At 33.7% G+C, this 21732-nt stretch overlaps 1 protein-coding gene across 4 annotated transcripts in view; it reads right to left on the reverse strand.

Moving 5' to 3' along the window:
• Positions 1-21732, reverse strand: part of mst (misato mitochondrial distribution and morphology regulator) — a 42455-nt gene that overhangs the window by 18100 nt on the left and 2623 nt on the right. For all 4 annotated transcript variants that reach the window (XM_085821124.1, XM_085821125.1, XM_085821126.1 and 1 more), the window contains exons 2-5: positions 18570-18656; positions 11800-11918; positions 11603-11694; positions 3456-3600 (exon numbers count right to left, since the gene is read on the reverse strand). In XM_085821124.1, coding sequence (XP_085677250.1) covers positions 3456-3600; positions 11603-11694; positions 11800-11918; positions 18570-18656 — 443 coding nt within the window. The remainder of the gene's footprint in view (positions 1-3455; positions 3601-11602; positions 11695-11799; positions 11919-18569; positions 18657-21732) is intronic.

A 21732-nucleotide genomic window follows, 5' to 3' on the forward strand; every position in this document is an offset into this window, starting at 1 on the left:
TTAAATTTCAAGTTTAATTTTGTATAACAGTGTATTAATATTAAGTAATATAAAAGGCTTTTGAATGAAAACTAAAAACTTTGACAATTGTGCAATGCCAAAAACCAGTTACCTTTTCTAAGGAACAGAGGTTTTTCGATATATTCAAAAAGCACCTCCCAACCATCAGCAAGATGGTATGCTGATTTTGTTGGAGAGGACTTGCCAAATTAATTATCAAAGTATTCTTGTTTTATTTAGTATTGCATCATATTATTATGTTTTTACATTGAATTTTCTGTTGCATTAATATGTGTAGCTACAATAACAGGAAGAAGTTTATCATAAACTGTGCATTATATTTCCACGTCAAAGTTCGCAGTTCAATCTGTATTATAATGGAAATACCTTCATCAATAAAAAAATTGAACAACTTTTATTTGAACATTTTACTTTGTGAAAAAATTTGAACTTTTACCTTGTGGAACTATTTTGAACAAGAACTTAAATTTTGAACAAAATTTCATTGGACATTCTTATCTCGGAACTCTAAAAATGTGCAACTGTTTTTAAAGACTATAGTGTATTAAATTCAAAATTTTACCACTTTCAGTGAAATGTCAAATTCAGTCAAAATATCACTCGAAATTCTATGATGATAATTTTTTGTTTAAAAGTTAATACTATGTTTTACATTTTTCAAAATTATATATATCTTTCACATTTTGCTGCTCTAATGCTTTTTCTTCCATCCTGTTCACCCAACCTTTCTTTTGAAGGAGGAAATATGTAAAATATAAAAAGATACGATAGCTGCATTAAAAAATAATTGACCACCTCAAAATTAACATTCTAGGTGCTCTTTCCCTAAATTCATCTGTTTTCCCAAATTTGAGATCATTCCAAATTAACACTGCTAGTAAGTAACACTGCTTGAAAAAGGTAACTAAAACTAATGCTGACCAATTATAGCTTAGAATGCTTTCTGCACATACGAGGTATAAATGCTGAGCCACGAGTAATATTCTTCCCTTTTTTCCTGACTTTTGCCATGCAAGCAGCTCTTTGTTGCTTATGCTTCCCTGCCTGGGATGACATCATAGCTTTTTATCTGTGTATATAAAAATTATTTGTATTCAATGATAATCAAAAAGTCTGCCAAAGAACTAATTTCTCATGTGCCTAGAAATAAAGATGGTGATTCGACAAAATTAGTTTTTTCAACGTCTTATTCCTCCTTTCCACCCAGCCATGTCCACAGCCAGAAGTTAATAGTACTGGGTTCATGACTGCACGCTTAGTGATATTATAGTATATTATGCTTAAGACTTCACTTCAGAGTCTGTCTGCAAAAAATACATGAATGTCATCCTCTTTTAGGGTTTTTTAAAGCATATATCATATTTATAATGGCTTTAAGTATTTCAGGATTTTTTTAAGTAAGTTTGCTGACATGATACCTTCACAAATCTGACCAATACTGCTTTAATCTTTCTTCCTAATCTTAACTACTTCATTTTTTTTTTTTTTTTTTTTTTGTAATAGCCCACATTGAAATCCATAATCATCTTAATTCATACTGAATGTAATTCACATGTTTTAATAAAAACTTATATAACTGATATTATGATGGAAAGAAAATTATTAATTGTTTTTGAAAAATCTATGAATCTTTATGAAATATAGAAACCAGGCACTGCACTTTTGCTGCTAATAACATATTGAAATAAACATAAAAATTTATCTGACTAAATCTTGATCATTTCATTTGACAATTTAATAAAATTACAATTTATAAAACTAGAAATTTATTTTTTGTAATAAGACAATCTTGTTAGTTTTGTTTAAAAAAAAATCACATACAATAAATTTTCTTTTTAATGCTTTTATATAACAGTGCAGATTACTTTATTGAATTTTAAACAAGACATGTCTTCACTTAGCATTTTCTTTCAGTAATTATGACTCTAGAGCAAAATAAGTAATATTTATTGCAATTTTTTTAGTTGATTAAGAAATTTTCACTTTCAAAAGCCACAAATGCTTCCAGAAATAGAATGCATTATGGTTAGGGTTCTTTAAAATACAAAATTTCTTGCTTTCTAGTTTCCCACTAATTTCCTAAAATGTCAAGAATCATACAAGTTTAGAAACTTCCAGTACTTATTGTATTTACATGGTTAAAAATTAGATATTTTATTACGACATATACTTCTCTACCTGCAGTTATGATAAATTTTTAAAACAATAATCCAAAGTTACATAGCTTTTGAAAAGGAGCTTTTTTACGTAAAACATCAATAATTGAATTAAAACTTAATTTTCGTATATTTTGATAATAACTCTGATAAGATCAAACAAATAAAAAAATATTTTGTCTAAAAATTAATTCTCAATTTTATGATAACTAGTTGCACAATCAATCAGATGATGAGAACTATATTAAACCAAGTACTACAAAGATTACAGAATAAGTCACCATAATAGCTCTCTGAAACTCAATACACAAAATTACTTTACAAATGCATATTCAAAGTTATAAATGCATGGAGGTTTTGAGTAAGGTTGCCAAAGGACATTTTATATCACCAAATAATCAAAACTAACTCATAAATGGTCATGGATGTTCTTTTTCTTTCAGTAAAGAAGCAAGAGATACAAAATTTTAAGATGCAATTAGTTTTATTCACTAAAAGCTTCACATGCACTTTATTTTCTTACAAACAGTAGAAACTCTTTGGCACAGTTGAATATTTTTATATTTATTATCACCTCAATCCATAATGCTGAAAAAGCAGTTAAAAAGTTAATGAAATTAGCTGACTATCTTAGTTGTCTCCTTTTTTGGAGAGGAATTGTGAAGGCTAATATGATACTTAGATTAATTTACGATAAATGGTGGGGAGTCATCAAAGACTTGTTGTACATCAGGATACAAAAGAAAACAATCTAAAGCAATTTTAATAATCCCAGATAACATCTTGGTAGCAACTGAAAACTTCAGAGTTTCCAAGAAAAGAAATCCTATTGATGATAAATATCTTTATTTAATTTTTTCCTTAGGCATTTTGTTAATTTTACATACCTTTCACCATATAAAAAGTACCATCCTGTGTAATTCATTTTTAGAAATATTTCTTACTATTAGAAATATTAATTAAAAATCTCTATAAATCATGCACAATTTCTTGAATTACATTCTTATCTTGAAATATTTTACAGGAAGGTCAAATAAATTATGAAAAAGAAATCTGTTTTCCCTTTTCCTCTAATAAATAATTTTACAAAACAAAGTCAAGAAATTAAAGCCTGGCTAAAGCAATTGTTGCCTTAAATGACTATGAGCAGCTTTCATCCAAATTTTAACATGCATATTACAAATGTGAAACAATGGTATAATGAAGGATCAAAATTTAAACATAATAGCTAAAAGAAAAAAAAAAAAAAAAAAAAAAAAACAGTTAACAGAAACTTACTCAGAAGGGCACACTTCATTAAGAAGGCAAAAACTTTTCGGATGTAGATTTGTTTTCAAGAAGTCTGACCACACAGTTGTGGATGAATTAAAATTATACAGGCTTTCACAAGCTACTTCATTCTCAGTACCAGATGATGCTTCAGCTACATGTAAAAGAAAGTCTAAGAATAAAATATTTTTAATAGTCAAAGTTATAAAAACTAAAATTGCTTTTTTTTTTTTAATTTTATTTTTAACTGCAGCATTATTTACAGTAGTAATTAAGATTTTATTATTATTTGCAGCATAAAAAGTCAAAAATTCGCTATATTACCAACAGACAAAATTAATGAAATTACAGTTTATTATGCAACTCAAAAATAAATTAAGCATTCCTCCACATTGGAAAAAAATTGCAAAGTAAATGTAATGTTAAAACTAATTCAAATTGCTTCTTCTTTAAAATTAGGTACCTCAAGACACACAAACAAACAACATAAATTCCAAATTAACTTATCAATCATTTAAGTACTTTTCGATACACGAGGTGCCAGTCACAACAGTGAGCCAAATCACCATTTGTGATAATCTATTTGTTTTATTTCACAAGCAGTTATTTAATGATGATGCTATGAATAAACTGGGTAAATTAATATTAATTCTGTTATTTTACACATTTTCAGTTACTTTTCTTGTTGAAGCAATGATTTTTTGGGGGGTATACAATTTAGCAATTTTCAAATGATGAAAAGTATGATTAAATACTGGCCCATACAGAAAGTGAAAGATTAAATTTTTGAAAGGAAAGGTTGGTAATCAGGTAGTATCCAATCTGCCCTTTTTTATTAATTATTTATTTATTAGATGGTGCTACTAAAACATATTTTTGAATTTGAAAGAGCAATAAATAGTGGGGAAAAGAAGTGATTAAAACAGCAATCGATTTTAGTGCCACCATCTAAAAAATAGATAACTATCTAAAAGAAGTAGGTAGCATACTACATGATTACCAAAAGGTTTCAGTATGGATATTGTTTTGTAGCTTGTATGCATTCTTCTTACAGCCATCTGGTGTAGTTACTTCTGGAGTCAGGAGCTCAAATTAGTATAAATCTGTCAACTGTCGACCAGAATAATTACATGTGTTCCTGATTTGTAAATTTCTATATCTGTCTTTGCTCTTAGTAATTATCTTTGCTTTTATAAAATAGCCAAACTTTTCATGAAGCTTTACTTATTATTAGTGTTGCCATTTCTACCTCTCATTCAGTTTTGTGTCAAAATTTACATTTTGCATCATGTTAACCAAAAAGTAACAGCATTTATCACAACAATGCTAAAAACTCGTAATTTTTCTTTATCATTTATTGCTAAAACTATCCAAAATTATATTCATGTGTACTGCAATAACTAATTAATGTATATTAAATGGCGAAAGAAATCACCTGATTAACAAAAATCAGGATTGATGAAGCAAAGAAATTCACATATACAAAACAAGATAAGTTCAATAATATAAACAGCATCATTTTTGCAACTAAATATTTATATACTCTTGCTGATGCTCTTTTTCTGTTTTGCTGCACAAACTCTAAGACTTTCAGTTTAAAAGCCACTGTATTTTTCCATTTCAAGCATGCCACTTGCTAACTACCATGAATTCCAAATGATACTATGAATGAAAAGAGAAAGCTTGAAATATGCAAATGCTCCAATGAGGGAGGAGGGGGAAGTAATTTCATTACAAAACAGTATTTCCTGGAAGCCAGTAAAGTAAGAAATTCTTTAGTTTTTGGGGTGCGGACATTGTGCGAGTCCCTTTTTTTTTTTTTACATAAATTTTATCTGTAAAGTTGAGGTGCAGACATTAGATGAGCATATACAGTAACATAAATATATGCTACATAAATTACATATATATATGTGGGTGATAAAATTTTCTTGCAATTTTCTAAGTTTTTAAAATGTTATTAAAAATTTTACGATTTATTTCATTTGTTCCAACTTCAGTTAAAAACACATCTACTTTTTGGTGATGAATACATCTTAATCACTGAGAAGAAAACAGTAACTGGTATGTGAATAATTAAAAAAAAAAAAAAAAAAAACTAATAAAAATCAGTATGTCTATTCACAAATATCATAATAAACTACTTTTATACAGTTTAATATTTAATACATACTACACATATTTATGTTGGTTATTATAAGTAAAATTTATCATCGAAGCTCACTTTCAGTATACTCAGATGGTGCATTTTAGATAACAGAATAACAAGTAGATAGGGGGTTACTGAGCAATCTTATTTACAATGGCTGAAAGTTACATAGATATGACTTGGAAGTACAGCATCCTTTGCTTTGAAATTTAAGGAACGTTTTACTCAAAATGAAAAATTTCATTGAAAAAATGGTACTTTCTGATTATCTGCACCTTCACTGAAAAGTCATAACAAATATTCATGAAGCAAAGCAGTATGTTACCAAAATAGTTATGTGGCAACCCATGAAGTTGCAAAGAGTATTTACGTGACCATTGCAGTTGTACAAATCCCACGTTAGTGCAATTCTCTGATTCTGATGATGTTTTTTAAGCAATAAGAGATCATTGTGTACATAAGGAGAATAACTCTGCAAAACGAAAAGGAATTCTCGAAAAAGGTAAGGTATTTTATTACAGATGTTTCTTGCCTTTTTTTTAGTATCGATTGACTGATTGTTCTGTATAAGATTCTTAGTATGGTGCCCTTTTTAAATGGCTGTTGCATTTTGTGCATTAATTTGGTAGAAAATTAGCTGCCAAGAGATTGCAGATGCTTTCTAAAGTTAGCAATGAGTTTTCGACTATTCAGTGGGACTGCAGATAATCAGAGAGTACCAAATGGGGTTTTTCAAAATCCAAGCATGGTAGACCACTACAGAATTTAGTACTGAAACCAGAACTATACTAAAATACCAAATTTAATGTGACATGAGTGAAGAAAAAAACACATGTATCATACTTCTCAATGCATTTCTGCTATATACCTCTCATGTTTTAAAAATTTAAGATTTTTTTTTTTCATTTAATATCAGGTTTATAGCATCAGATGTCATATGAAAAAAATTATGTTTCTTTCTATTTACATCTTTGATCAGCACATTGTGCACAAATTAAACAACTCTATCTTTTGACTAATATGAAAATTGGTACATCATTATTTAATAACAGGTATTTTCTTATGAACTGTCAAAAATTAGAATTACTGTTAATATATAAGATGCCAGCAAAAGTAATTTTATTTTCTCACTATTTTTATTATATGTTTAATGAATGCACTTTCCAAAATGAAGTTTATTTCAGTTGTGATCTATATTTTGCCCAGCTACAGGGACAAGTCTTGGCTCTGCAACAACAGCAACTCGCACACAGTTTACAGCCACCTCACGAGAATCTTCAACATTCCGAGTCTTATCAAGCAGTGGAATCCTCAGCCCCAGAAGAACAGTCCACAAAAGAATATTCCTTCACTGAGGTGACACGAAAGAAGCGGAAAACTTCTACACCTTCAAGATCTTCTCCAGTTCTATCGGAGAACGTTCTATTATTAAGGTCAAAGAACTCCACACGGACACCCGAAGGGATTAAAGCTCAACTTTCGGCAGATTTGAAACCCCCCCCCAGCTAGGGATCACTTTAGTGCAGATTCGGCCGACAAGGTCCAGAGAGCTTCTCATCCAGTGTCGAGAAAAAGCTCACCTGCTACGCCTGAAACAGGCAATCGAGGACAGGCCAGCACTACTAGAGACACTTGAATTTCGGGAGCCCAAGCCAAGAAGGGAAAGTGTAATTATTTTTGGAGTACCTGAGAATCTAGGAAAAGAAGATCTAACAGCAGCACTTGTAGACCAACTGCCCAATTTCAATCCCAGTGCTTTTCAAATACGAGCAAGCCGTTCCGGGCAAAGCGGAAGGAAAGATAGGCCGTCTTTTAGTGGGTTTTGAGTCTTGTCCTCTCCATCCATACATTAGGATCATACGCTGTTACAACTGCCAGGAGTTCAGTCACTATAGCAGGTACTGTAAAAACGCTCCAGTTTGCGCGAAGTGTGGTAACAGCCACCCGACGCAGGAGTGTAGCTCGGAAAAAGTGAGTTGCACTAATTGCTGCAGTAGTAATTCTGAAAAGGGGATCTCTTTCAGCACAGATCACCCAGCTACTTCAAGTTCCTGCCCAGTGTATGGAGCACATTTCGAGAGCCTGAGAAGGACCACTGCTAAGAACTAAACCAAGATGACACTAAATAAACATATAGCAGGTCTTCGATTTTTACAGTGTAACTTGCAGAAGTGCTATGCAGCAACTATAAATACGTTGCAAGTAATGACACATACTGCTGCCAATGTTGGAATCTTCCAAGAGCCATACGTTTACAACGGAGTGATTCCTAGTGTTCCAACACACAGCAGAACGTTTCTCTCAAAGAATCAGCTAGCTGTGATTATTTACAGTAGCCCACTCTCCCCTCTCCTAATGAAAATCACAGAGCATACAGTCTCCATCAGACTAGACACTAGTAATTGCAGCATTGATATTATTGCTGTGTATCTACCCCCGAGCGAAGATATTACCTCTCTATTAGAGGAACTTAATTCTAACCTTCTAACTGGGGCATCACACTGTATCATAGCAGGAGACTTTAACGCCACCAGTCAACTATGGGGTGCTGACTCGGAGAACCGAAGGGGAATTGCGGTACTCGAATTCTTGGACAGTAAGCATTTCATTGTCATCAACGCTCAGGACTCACCGCCTACCTTTGAAACATCTAGAGCTCGAGGGTGGCCAGATCTGACAATATCAACTCCCAATACAACTCCGTACATACAAGATTGGACAGTGAGTGACCTGCCGTCACTCAGTGATCACAAAATTATTACTTACAGGCTGGATACTCCTATAGACTACATAATAAAGAAAAGATTCAAAACGGCATTTGGAGGACATTCCGTTTTACGGGAACACATTCGAGTGCATGTAGAGAAATTTATCAAAGATTTCAACAACTGCCAGGACAAAAACTCCTTAGATAATCTCTACGACTTACTAGTTACAAAAATAGTGCAAGCCACCCACAAAGCATATCGTTTGAAATCTGTAAAGGCAAAACACTCGATATCCTGGTGGTCACCAGAGCTTAACACAGAGAGGTGCAGAGTTCGGGCACTTCGCAGAAAAGCACAATCCACGGTAGATCCATATCTATGGCAACTCAAAATGATAACATACAATAAAGCCAGAGCTTTATATAAAAGAAAAATTAAAGAGGCCAAGTTAATCTCATGGAGAACTTACAGTAGTAATGTCACTAAAGCCTTTGGACCTACTCAAAAGATAACATGTAACAAGGTGTTTCGTCCTACGACCCTTTCGCCTATGGTGAATAGCACTGCCTCATTCAACATCGAAGTAATCAGTGAGATCATAAATGCAGTTTTTCCTGATGATGATGAAGAGGATTTCTTAGAGGAGCAAGAGGAAGTGAGAAAAACCTACAGTCTGAAATTTCGCCAAGTTACCAGAAGAGACGAACTCCCTCCTACGCAAATGGAAGTGGATAACATCATACGTACTCTGGCACTCAAAAAAGCTCCAGGTCCGGATGGAATTGATAATATCATCATTAGAGAGATACACTGGGAATTCCCAAAACTATTCCTTGCAATCATTTCAGCTTGCTGGAAACATCAGTACTTTTTTAAAAATATGAAGTTGGCAGAAGTGGCGTTATTCCTAAAATCAGGCAAAACTCCGGCAGAACCTACATCTTACAGACCAGTCTGTCTACTGCCAGCGCTCAGTAAGGTATTGGAAAGAGTAATTCTTTACCGATTGGACTTCTTCCTGCAAAGGAACAATGCCCTGCATCCCAACCAATATGGATTCCGAATGGGCAACTCAACCGAACATGCCATAAAAGACTTAATGGCCACTATCAAACAGAACAAGGATAACAATTTGCACTCACTGGCAATAGCCATTGACATCAAGGGAGCCTTTGACTCCCTTTGGTGGCCAGACGTAATAAATTTGCTGCACAACATGGCCTGTCCAACAGCCATTATTACCGTCCTTCGCTCGTACCTTCAAGATCGAAGTGTACAAGTAACATCAGACAGCGGCATTTATGTCAAAAATGTCTTCAGAGGATGCCCACAGGGGTGATGCCTTGGACCAACACTGTGGAATATAGTGGCAAACTCGGCATTTCGTCAGTTTGAGAGCGTAGAATACGCTCGAATCATAGCATATGCGGACGATTTTATGCTAGTTGTGGCAGGAAGGAGTAACCTCGAAACGAGATCTCAATACTGTCTTGATCTGTTCTCCCAATGGGCCAGAGCACATAAGCTTCAGGTTTCGGCAGAGAAAACTAAAGCTTTGCTCATAGGATGCAGCAGGCAGCTAAGACGCAACCCAAGCATTAAACTCCATGGGATACCGGTGAAATGTTTCCCCCAACTGAAATATCTTGGGCTATTACTCGACAACAGACTTTCTTGGATGCCACATGTCAGGAATCTTAAGACTCGAATTAGCATCCTAAGCAACAACATGAGACGAATGACTTCACATAAATGGGATATCTCATCTAAGCTACTAAAAATTTGGCATAGAACCATTACAGAAAGAGTAATAACTTATGGAGCAGCAATCTGGGGTGGCGAACTTACCTCTCACATGAAAAGATCCCTGCTCTCTATTCAGAGACAGCAGCTACTTCAAGTATGCAGGACCTACCGTACCACGTCAACACTAGCCCTACAACAACTAGCAGGAATTCCTCCCCTAGATTTGATAGTAGAAAGGGAGGCAGCTATCGTAAGGGTTACCAGGCTGGGTCAAACTTCAACACTCTGGGGTCATAGTTATCACCACTTGGACTACGAGGAGCAAAACAACTGCAATAACTTTCATCCAGCAGCTTTTAATCTCTCTGACGGTGTCAGTATAAACGACCAACCAATTCAGAGGTACAGTAATAACCTTTTCACAGATGGCTTCAAAACTGAGAATGGCATGGGCAGCACCTTCTGTAGACTAGAAAATGGAGTTGTAACATTCGAGTGGAAAAGGAAATTAGGCTCGAACAACTCGGTATACCAAGCAGAGCTTCTAGCTATCAGTGCTGCAATTAGATATGCGAACACATGTCAACAGGAGAAATTCTCCATACTCAGTGATTCGGCATCAAGTCTGGCGGCTATCGCAAGTCAAAACAGCCAGAGTCCATTGGTATACAGAATTCAGAAACAGCTTCTGACAATGCCTATTTCACAAAGACCCACTTTAAAATGGGTTCCCGCTCACACAGGGATTCAAAGCAATGAAGCCGCTGACCTACTGGCCAAGCAGGTAGCCAATTGCACGGATATATTAGAAAGACCAACTAAACTTCCTTGGTCTCATATTAAGCGAACAACTTTGACAAGTCTGCTACAAAATTGGCAAAGTAGATGGACAGAGGCAGAGGTAAAACGAAGGACATTTCGCTTACTGCCAAAAGTTAACATGGAATTAAAGACCCACTGTGCTAGCCTAACACAGTTCTTGACAGGTCATGGACCATTCCCAGTATACCTGAACAGATTCAGACTTAGGGATACTCCTTTCTGCGAATGCGGAGAGGAAGGCGACACGGACCATTATTACTTCCATTGTGTACATACAAGAACCTGGCACTTGAAGTAACCAGCGGACTGTGCCTGGGCAATGTGGACTACTAACACACTCAAAAACAGAATAGCACTTGATAAAATAGAGAAAATCTCAGGACACTGCCTAAGCAGAAACAACCGTGGATAATATTATAACGTTTCAAAAGTTCAGAACTTAAAGCAGATAACCAGAATAACACTTAGTGCTTTGCAGTAAACAATATGTAAAAACTGTTATTAGTATATAATATTCAACCTTGTTACTCTGGAGTCTTCCCTGCTGTGATGGTATATAATTCCGTTTGGTTCATGTCTGTGGTCGGAAGCCATCATAGCGGTCCACTCACTCACTCACTCTATATTTTGTTTCATAAACACTTAAACAATTAATTCACACAAGCACATCATTTTCAAACAAAACTCTGAAAAGAAAGTTCCAAGCAAATGTAAAATAAAGCCATACTCACAATTCTTTGAAGGATTACCTGCCTTTTCAAACTCTTCTAAGAAAGGATTCTTTCTTACAGGTGGATCCTTAATTACATCTACTGCACCATCCCTTCAATAAAAATAAATATTAAACAAAGATTAAAAAAACAAGGCTTCCATTAATAAATTAAATAAAAATTTTAGTACACTTTTTTGTTTTCTCAATTTTACACACCATAACATCTCACTTTGATCTTCTTTAGGGTACCGGTACAGTGGGCATTCTTTTCTTATACTTACAAGATTAGTTTTCAGGTCTACAAGAACCAAACGAGGTGTGTAAGTATCTTCTCTCTAAGAAATAAGGACAAAGTTGTAAAATTCAATAAATGTAAGAAATTTTCAAATGTTTTTCAGAATTTCTAAAGTAAAAGATGCAACAGCAGTTCACAGCTTTATTGAGGTATGAAAATGGTTGCTTTGTAGTGAAGACTACGCAGACTTTCTGTGTTAGTTTACTCTTCCACTGTATATTAACAAAGAAAGGACTTTTACTTAATGGTATGTTTGCGGCTTGTGCTATTTTTTTTCTTTAGCATTTGTGTCAAGATCTGTATAATGGACTTCATAAAATGAATTTCTTTTTGATTTTGTTTAATTTTCGATATTATTTGCTTATGTTTTTTTTTTTTTTTATTATTATTATTTTTTTTATAATATGTTGTGTTAAGGTTTTTTTCTGTTTTATACAGTTTTAGTCTGCCATTAAACTTTTTGATGTATTGCATCTTTTTAAACAATATTAAAGCACAGTTACCATATGTTACTAATCAAAACTAATACATACATTTTCAGATAACTCAGTCCGAGGTTATTAAAAATATTTTGTTGTTAGCACATAGATTTCAACATTTTACTGACTTTCACAAATCCAAATATGACGCAATTTCTAGATAGGATTACTATTATGCATTTCAGTCATCACATGAAAATGATTAAACTTGTACAAAATTTACATAAATAATTTTAAGTAAAATGATAAAGACTAAGGGCCTTTATTATTTTACTTTAAAATCAAACATATCAGTAATTTAAAACAAAAAATACTTTTTTATTATTATGGCCTCAATTTTTTAAATGCCAAATTAGAGCCAAAATTATTGCCAAGTTACTTCTTACATACATTTTCCAACTGCCATGTTGTCAAAATTCTTTTTATGGCAACAGAATAATTTTCTCATCTGCTTTCACCACATGAAACTCTGCAAGGTATGACAAAGGTGAACTATTGACTTGCTGATTTTTATTTTGCCTCCTAATGGAACAACAGCACAGTCTTCAACGTTTTCTATATTAGCAGCTATTATTGGATCAACAAAATGAAATCTACAGTTCACATTGAAATGTTTGTAACCAATATTTCCATTCCTCTGCTTTATATACTCGCCAACCGTCTAAATAAATTGTTGATGCCTCTTGAATATGATCATTTTTGCCATGAGTGCAGTGACTTCTCTATTCTTGATCTGAGAAAGAAATAGTACTTCCTTTCTCAGAATAATGCATCAGATATCCAAGTGGAACCGACTGCAATACCAAAGAGCCTGTGTTCAAATCTCGGAGAAGGCATGGTTGTAACTGTCTACCCCTTCATAGGAGGCAAAGGTGGCCCACCTATTAAATGCCTCCATAATAAAGTGGCCAAATCAAAGTTGGCTGACAGCCTGCCATTGTGGTTTAAAAAAAAAAATATCCAGTATTGTGGGAAGAATTCTCCTTGGCTTTGTTTTTATTCCTGTATGATCAGATTTTTGTTATGTCCACAATTTTTTCATACCCTGCAATTCACTTACTTGGTTTTCAGATTACATACTGAGAAAAATATCTCTAATACAACTGTTCCACTTAATTGCTGTATTATTGTAAAAGCTGAGTTGCTTCTCCCAGCAATTTATTGATGTCAGTTTCTATGCCCAACAGTAACTACATCATTGCTCTATTAGAAACAGTATTCTGAACCCAACTGAACAAATGGTTAAATCGGATGTTTTTCATTCACTTGCAATTTCATTTCAGTGCACTGCCAAATTCTTTCACTGAAATGCAGTTTTATTTAATGGCTATTTTCACATATTCAAATGTAAAGTAAAAAGTGCCTTTTTTGGAATACAACTATAACATACTCCTCACTTCTCAGTACATCAAATATTTTTAACATATTTTTGCAAAAATGGAAATATGTTAACAAATGAAACACTGAAAGCTCATCTTGTGACTAGGGCGTGGAGTCGGAGCTAGAGTCGCTAAAAACAGGTTGACTCCGCCTCCAGTTTTTGTTGGACAGTTGAATTTTAAATGAAATTAAAGTGAATTAAAAAAAGTAATGACCAACTGAGTTACTATTTTTATTTATGGCCTATATACATTAATAAATAGTTATTTTCTATTTTATTGGCATATTAAGAAATAAATATAAGGGAGGAGGATGGATGTGATATTTGCCATTAGTGATTAAACTGATTCATTTAGTTGCAAATCTCACTGGTAAATTTAGGTAAGCAGCAAGAACTCCTAAAATTTTGCCATTCTGAAGAAGTGAGCAGAAAAGGGAGCAAATATTGATTAAGCAACGCGATGACCAAGTACATATTTGATGATACAGAAGTTGTTAGAATTAAGAACTTTTTTAGAAGATGTAGATAACCCTAATGTTTCTTTCTCACTTATAAGGTATTTCTCCCACCTTCTTGGTTTGGTGGTCTACACGCGTATTCCAGAGTTCCGTGGTTCGATTCTCGGTGAGAGTATTGCTCATTTCTCATACTTCCTGCTTCCAAGTAACCTAATGTCTCCACAGTGGTTCACGAACTAAAAAGGTGGTGGATAACAATTCTCCCAACCCAGGAATTGACGACTGGGGGCCCTAAAAACCCAAATCACCCTTTAAAAAGGGGAGCATATAAGGTATTTCTCCCACCTTTTTGGTGTGGTGGTCTGCACGCTGGGCGCGTATTCCAGAGGTCTGTGATTCGATTCCTGGAGAAAGTGTTGCATATTTTTCATCTTCCCTGCTTCCAAAAGAATACCTAATGTCTCTACAGTTGTGCTCGAACTAAAAGGTGTTGGATGATGATTCTCCTCACCCAGGAATTGCCGATTGGGTCCCCTAAAAACCCCAGTCACCTTTTAAAAGGGGGAGTATATAAGGTATTTCTCCCGCCTTCTTGTCACGCCTTCATGGTATGGAGTTCTGCACGCTGGGCACATATTCCAGAGGTCCATGGTTTGATTCCTGGCGAAGGTGTTGCTATTTTTTCATCCTGGCTGCTTCCAATTACTTTAATAGCTCTACACACTAACAGGAAGACTGCGGAATGATCTTTCAGAATTGGAAACTCTTCTTTCTACACCATATATAGCCACAAAAAAGCTACAGTTTGAAGAATTAACAGGAGGCGAGAATGGAAGAATGTGATGTTTTTTCTTTCTGAAATTGAGAGTTTATTGCAAAAGGCATCATTTCTTCAATGAAGAAAAGAAAAAGCAGTTTGCTAGACAATGAGATCTTGATGAGTTTAAAATATATATATTCAAAACACCAAATTTTGTTGGATGACCAACAAATCAAAAAGGCAAAGAAAGCCATCTATGAACTTTCAATACGAATGAAATTATTTTCAGAAAAATTGGAGTATTCAAATCAGGACACTCAAACTACAGACTTTGCAACTCAGTCTCTGTCATCCTGTTTCAGTGATGAATTAGATTTTGAGAAATATTTTTGGATAATATTCAAAAAGCTAGGGCAAAGCGAATGAAAATAAAGAACCAAGAACCTTTAGATATAAAAATGGAAAAATACAAACAAGATTTCTACATGGCCTTTGAAGAAATAGATAAACATGATTGATCTTGCAAGAAACCTCTTTCAGAACTTATTAAAATCTGTCCTGAAAAGTTAAAAGAACTTGCCTTAACAGTAACAGCTCTTCCTCCTACTCAAGTCAGTGTGGAAAGACTCTTATCAGCTCTGAAGTTTATTAAATCAAATCTATGGTCCTTCAGCAATGAAGATCTTGCCGATGCTATACTGTCTCTTAGAAATAACCTAATGCCAGTTTTTCCCTTTCATAATAAATGCTAATTAACATAAATAATTTGCTATGCCATCAATTTTTTTCTGTAGCATCTATTACTTCTTTTATATTAAAAAATATGCTATAACCCATGTGTATATGTTTACATATACATATATGAGGGAGTCAGAGTTGCAGTCGGTCCTTTTCCCTACCGACTTCACAGCCCTGCTTGTGACAAAAGAATGAGTGATCAAGAATTGTAAACAGTTAAATGAAAAAAGAAAATATGATAACATATATTTACTTGGAGTTCTCCTCTTAACAAGCAAACTATAAATAATAGTTGTTAGGAAAGTCAGGCACCTGATGATGGTTTACACGGCTGTTTATCAATAATCTTGATGCTGTTAACAAACCGAAGGTAATAAAAATATGCAAGTACCTGAAAAACAAATCAATTAACATTTTCAATGGTGCATAATATGGTTCCACTTCTAAAATGTTTCGCCCGAAGTTCGATTGGGAGCAATTCCGGCCTTCTGGCCAGACCAATACCTAGACAGACTCGACTTCTCAAGAAAAATTAACAGTCTTCACAGTGACTAGAACAACCATTGTTTATACGGTGGTAGGTTCAGGCTTGGAAAAGACCATATGGTATTGTCTTGTCTCCCCTTTGCTTGTGGGGATACTATGTGGTGTGATATCAGAGGTTGTCGTTGGAGGTATGGCTCCCCTTGGTGAACACTGAAGGATGATTAATATCAAACTTTGTGCTTTCATAGTGGATGCTTAGCCATCCACCAATGACTTGTGATTCAAAACCCAAACTTTGTGAAAGAAAAATTTTCCCCCTGGGTTGACCAGGAAAGGTTATGTCTTTTTTAATTGCCTTTAGGGGTTGGAGGCATTTAATTGTATAAAGGCAGCTTCGAGCTAGACAGGTCTGGGTGTTACTTTCCTCCTGGTGAGCTTCTTAAATGCAAATGTTTATTTATTATTTCATTGCTTAATCTTCTTAATCTTTTTGTGAATGTAAGCTGTTCTTCCTTATACATACGATACTGAAATCTACTAATGCATGGAGACTCATGGAGACAAAACATGATTAAATAAATAAATTAATAGCTCATGGTTGACTCTAAAAGACATCACAATTGACTACTAGTTCACGAAGATTGATGGGCCAGTTCTGGTTTAATTATTCTCAAGTAGATGCCATAGAGCATGGATGGCAATTCCATTTGAAATTAATGTTGCATGTATAAACACTGAATTACCAAATACAACAACTTAAGTAAGATTTAAAGACAGGAAATATAATATACAGAAAATTAATAACAATACTAAACAGAATTTTAACTGTCCTTCTGAGTTTGGCATTTACCTCTTTGCTATGTAAAAATAACTTGCATAAAATTGGTTGCACTTCTGAAATAAAACAAAACTTTAAAAAAAAAAAAAAAAAAAAAATTTAAAAAAAAATTTTTTTTTCATAGACTCACTTTTGATGTCAATATCACTTTTCAGATAAACAGATAACATGATATTAGTCAGCCCTAGTGAAAAAATTATACTCCAAACCAATCGTAATGATCAGGATGGCCAGAGTTTACTTAAGTGTTTTGAAAATATCATGTGATCAGAAGTTTCTTAGCTCTGGAGGCATCAAATGAAATTTTCTACTTACTTTATATGGAAGAACAGAATAATGAAAGAAATAATAGTCAACAGGAATGAGTACAAAAATAGATTGATCGACTGTAACATTAACAAAAGCATACAAAACGTTTTTTAAAAAAAGCCTTTTTGGGTGACGTTAAATCAGAAACTTTGAGGGCAAACAGGTACAGGTCCCACTTCATCAGGAGCAAAGGAATTTTGCAATGAAGCAAGAAGCAATAGCCATATTCATAGCAAAAGTAAAGTAAAACAAATGAGAAGGTAGTGCCATCTGTCCACAGAAATAATAACATGAAAAATTAAGTTATTAAAATTTTAAGTGTTAAGGAGGATTGGATTGGAATTTAAAATAAATTTTTGTTATTATGAAAAGCTTCAAAGAAATGCAATTCACCGCTTTTTGATAATTTTTACAGACTCAGAATAAGTCAGAATTGTGATTGAATTTTCAACAATGCTTAGCAATATCTGCTTACCCTTGAAATCAATAGAGATTTGGTTAAAATCTACACCACACAAGGTATTTGCTTTGCATAATTGCATGTTTTGCTTTAGGATATTTCTCTTCTCTCTTTTCATATTTTCTTTTTTATTTTATTATTATTTTTTTTTTAATTTCTTCTCGTATGCAATGTAACCTCCTGAATTACAATTTATTAGTATAGATTATCTTTTACAAATTCACTTGGCCTTGCCCTGCCCCGCACGTGACTACTTCTCAGCCAATCCAGCTGAGGCGAGTTTCTTCAATACTAATTCATTCATCTTTCAAGCTTCCACAGTCTCTTTACTGCTGGCGTCCTTTCACTTGTACTTCTGCTCACCAGTTCATTGTAGATTTATCTCTGCACACTGAACCAATATTCTTGAAACCCCTCGATGTCAGACCTTTTACATACAACTTCAAGATCTTCAACTGATCACTGCAAACTTCTGAAATCTTATTGCTTATCATTCTAAAAAGTGATCATCTTTACACACCCTACCAGTATTCAAAAAGTGACGGCCTTATTCGATAGGAATAGAGCATTCCAGCCCTGGTGCACTTCAAGCTGAACGTTTGTTAACGAAGAGCTTTCTTACTTCCAGATGTTATCAACAGTTAATGTCATAAATTTTAAATTAGAAGAGCCTATCCGCAGAAAAATATAGAAAATTGGTTTAATTGGAAATTGGTTTAATATAGGCTATTGGTTTAATATATGAAAATAAAGAAAATGAAAGCAATCAGTTTTATACTAACCTGAAGATTTAGACCTTGCCGAAACATAACATCATGGTTTATGTCAAGTGGAATACTTTTATCTGGAGTGTAACAAAATGAAGATTCCTAAAAATGAGTATTAAGAGTTTCAATAACTAAAAATTTTAACAATTTTAATATTAACAACAATTTTTAAAAAATAAGCATTTAAAATCTATTGAAATTCCAAAATAATTAGTCATAAATAGGAAACTTATTGAAAACAAACAATTATTTAGTAGGCATACTTTTGGGTTACAAATATACCTCTGAAAAATTAAAATTTAGCTAGCTGATATTTATTTGGGCAATCACTGTAAACTGTTGCATTTGTACTGGATTATATGAAGATAGCCAAGCTCATTAGTACTATTTGCTTGAGGAAGGCTGCCTTAATAAAATAACTTTCAAAGGAAAACTAGCTTTTATTTCCATTATGCATAGGAAAAACTATAAATGTGCTCATGCAGCCAACCCTTTCTGTGGGTTTTGAATTCAAGTCAAGCTCTAGTCAACCACTCGGCCACAGGTGAAAAACTGCTAACTGTTGACAGAAATCAAATGCTTTGTAATCAGCGATGCAAAAAGTTTCCAGATGTTTTTTTCTTCAATAAGTCACTAGTGTTAGATGAATTTGAGTCAGTTACCTTAATATTCCACTACTCGGTACTACTCTTATATGCGCCCTCAGGTCGCCAAATGTGACAATATGTGTTCTGTTCTGAGACGGTTTTGGAGACGATGTTGTTTGTATGGCAACCCTTTTGATGCTGAAACTTACTCTTTCACTGCGGTGGTTTTATTTGCTCATCGGTTCTTGTTGTGCGAGTTTTGAAATGTAATGTTGCAATGAAAGATGTGGTGGGAAAATTTTAGTCGTGTATTTTAGATTGTGTGCAAAGTAAATTTAGTATTAAAAGGTACAATGTTGGAGTTATTAATGAGTCTTGTTTACAGGTATGTTTATGCGGATCAGAATGTATTTTTGGAATTTTTGTGGGAGTCAGGACTTCTGAAGCAAAGTTTGGCATGTCCGAAATGCAAAGCTGATATAAGAAGTCGTACAAAGAAGGGCATTTCTGATAGACTTGTGTGGATTTCCAGGGAAATGGTTGCTGCTAACCTATGTGGCTGTCAGCGGAGTTTAAGATTTGGAAGTTTTTATCATTACCTTTAGAATTTTGAATCGCAGAAAGATGCGTGATATTGCAAAATTGTAGCACTTTTGTTCACAGACGTTGTGTGACTGGCGAAATTTTATTCATGAATGTATGCTGGATTTTGTATGCTCTTGATACTTGTGTTGTTTGAAGAAGCATTCATTATGATAAGTGCATTTTTTTTATTTTGTAGAATCTTATGTTCATGGTTTTTTTAGTATGAATTTCTGTCGTTATTGTTGTTTTTTTAATTGTTTGTAATTTATTTTAGTTATTTTGTTGATTAGTGTGCAATGCCTAGATTATGCAACTTGTAGATGTTTTTTTAAGTTTAAACAGAACCCTGTATATATGTTATTCTTTGAAATTTATTGTTGTTGTGTTAATTTATTTAAGCAAGGTGTGCATAGTTCGTAGATTCCTTTGCTTCCTAAATAGTGCAATTCGTAGTTTTTTTTAGTTTAAACAGAATGCTGTGTACATGGTATTATTTGAAATTTATTGTTGTTATGTTAATTTATTTAAGCAAGGTGTGCATAGTTCGTAGATTCCTTTGCTGCCTAGATTGTGCAATTCGTAGACTTTTTTAAAGTTTAAACAGAATGCTGTATACATGGTATTCTTTGAAATTTATTATTGTTATGTTAATTTATTTAAGCAAAGTGTGCATAGTTTGAAGATTCCTTCACTGCATAGATTGTGCAATTCTGTGATTTTCAGTTAAAACATGTTGCTGTGTACATGGATTCTTGTCAAATATTTTTGGTTAGAAACTTTACGTTTTTGCTATCTATTTTTTTTTTTTTTTTTTTTTTTTTTTTTTTTGTATTTTTAGCTTAAATTGTGCGTTCAAAACGTGATTTTTGCAGATGCGAAAACCGCGTTTTTGGAGACATTTTAGGCTTAAAGTTCAAAAGGTAGACAAAAAATTTAGATAGTAATATGGCACCGTGGAGGTCACCAAGCGAGGGCATATCTAAGAATTTTCACTATTCTGGACCCACTGTTACTTGAGAATGGTTTCTCTTAATAGTGCACCAACACAGATTACAAGAAATTTGTCCACTCCCAAACTCTCAGAAATTTGTTGCACTTCCTGGAAAGGGTTGCTAAAAATCTCATTTGTATAAATTAATCATATTGGTACTTATGTAGTACCACCTTGGTAGAAGTCACCAAATTTTCAGAATGTGCCAAACTCTGACAACACGCCCATAATAATATTTCAGGCAGTTCTGCATATTATAGTTCATCAGTTTCAGTAAGCCATTTTTTTACGTATTCTTTTTATTGTACAAAAAATTTTTATAAAAAAATAGAGGTGCATTTTGTCTTGAACTCAATTTTAAAATATGTTCTTGAGAGATTAGCCCGGCACTAAAAGAAACTGTTATACAATTTCAGCAGGAATATAGTATTTGTTTTGCCACAAAATCGGTAAAAGGAACAAATATTTTGAATCTCTTCTTAAAGTGATCACTATAAACTTTCTATTACAATAATAAAAACAAAAATCCACTTGTAAGTAAGAGTACCGTTCCACTATCAGGACCGGTTCAGAAATGTATGCATATATATATAAGTACAACTATATGTGTGTGTGCATACATACACACATTCATACATTTCTGAATCTCGTCCAATATATAAAAATATATATGAGTATAATACTAAACAATTTTTTATGATCACAAACTATCATTCTTTTTCTTCTGTAATATATTCTCAAACTACGACAAGCTGGTTATGGTGATACATAAATACACAGCAGGATTAAGACTTAGAGGACCCAAGCACTTGAAAAATTTTGTCACCTTTCATGTTTATGCCAGTTTTTCTTTCATTCCTTTCCTCTCTCAGCTTCGGTTAAGCTGCTTTATGCATTCCATGGTAAAACTGATAACGAAAATTTTGGTGCCCTAAGAACGTGCTCATATTGCTTATTAATTAATCGAATTCTGTATAAGTACTTTCATAATTGAATCTTTTACTTCATGTAACTT

Source organism: Stegodyphus dumicola, chromosome 7 (assembly GCF_044657685.1).
Source record: "Stegodyphus dumicola isolate Sdum_Otavi_A_Nest chromosome 7, ASM4465768v1".
In the NCBI taxonomy this organism is placed as follows: Eukaryota; Metazoa; Arthropoda; class Arachnida; order Araneae; family Eresidae; genus Stegodyphus; species Stegodyphus dumicola.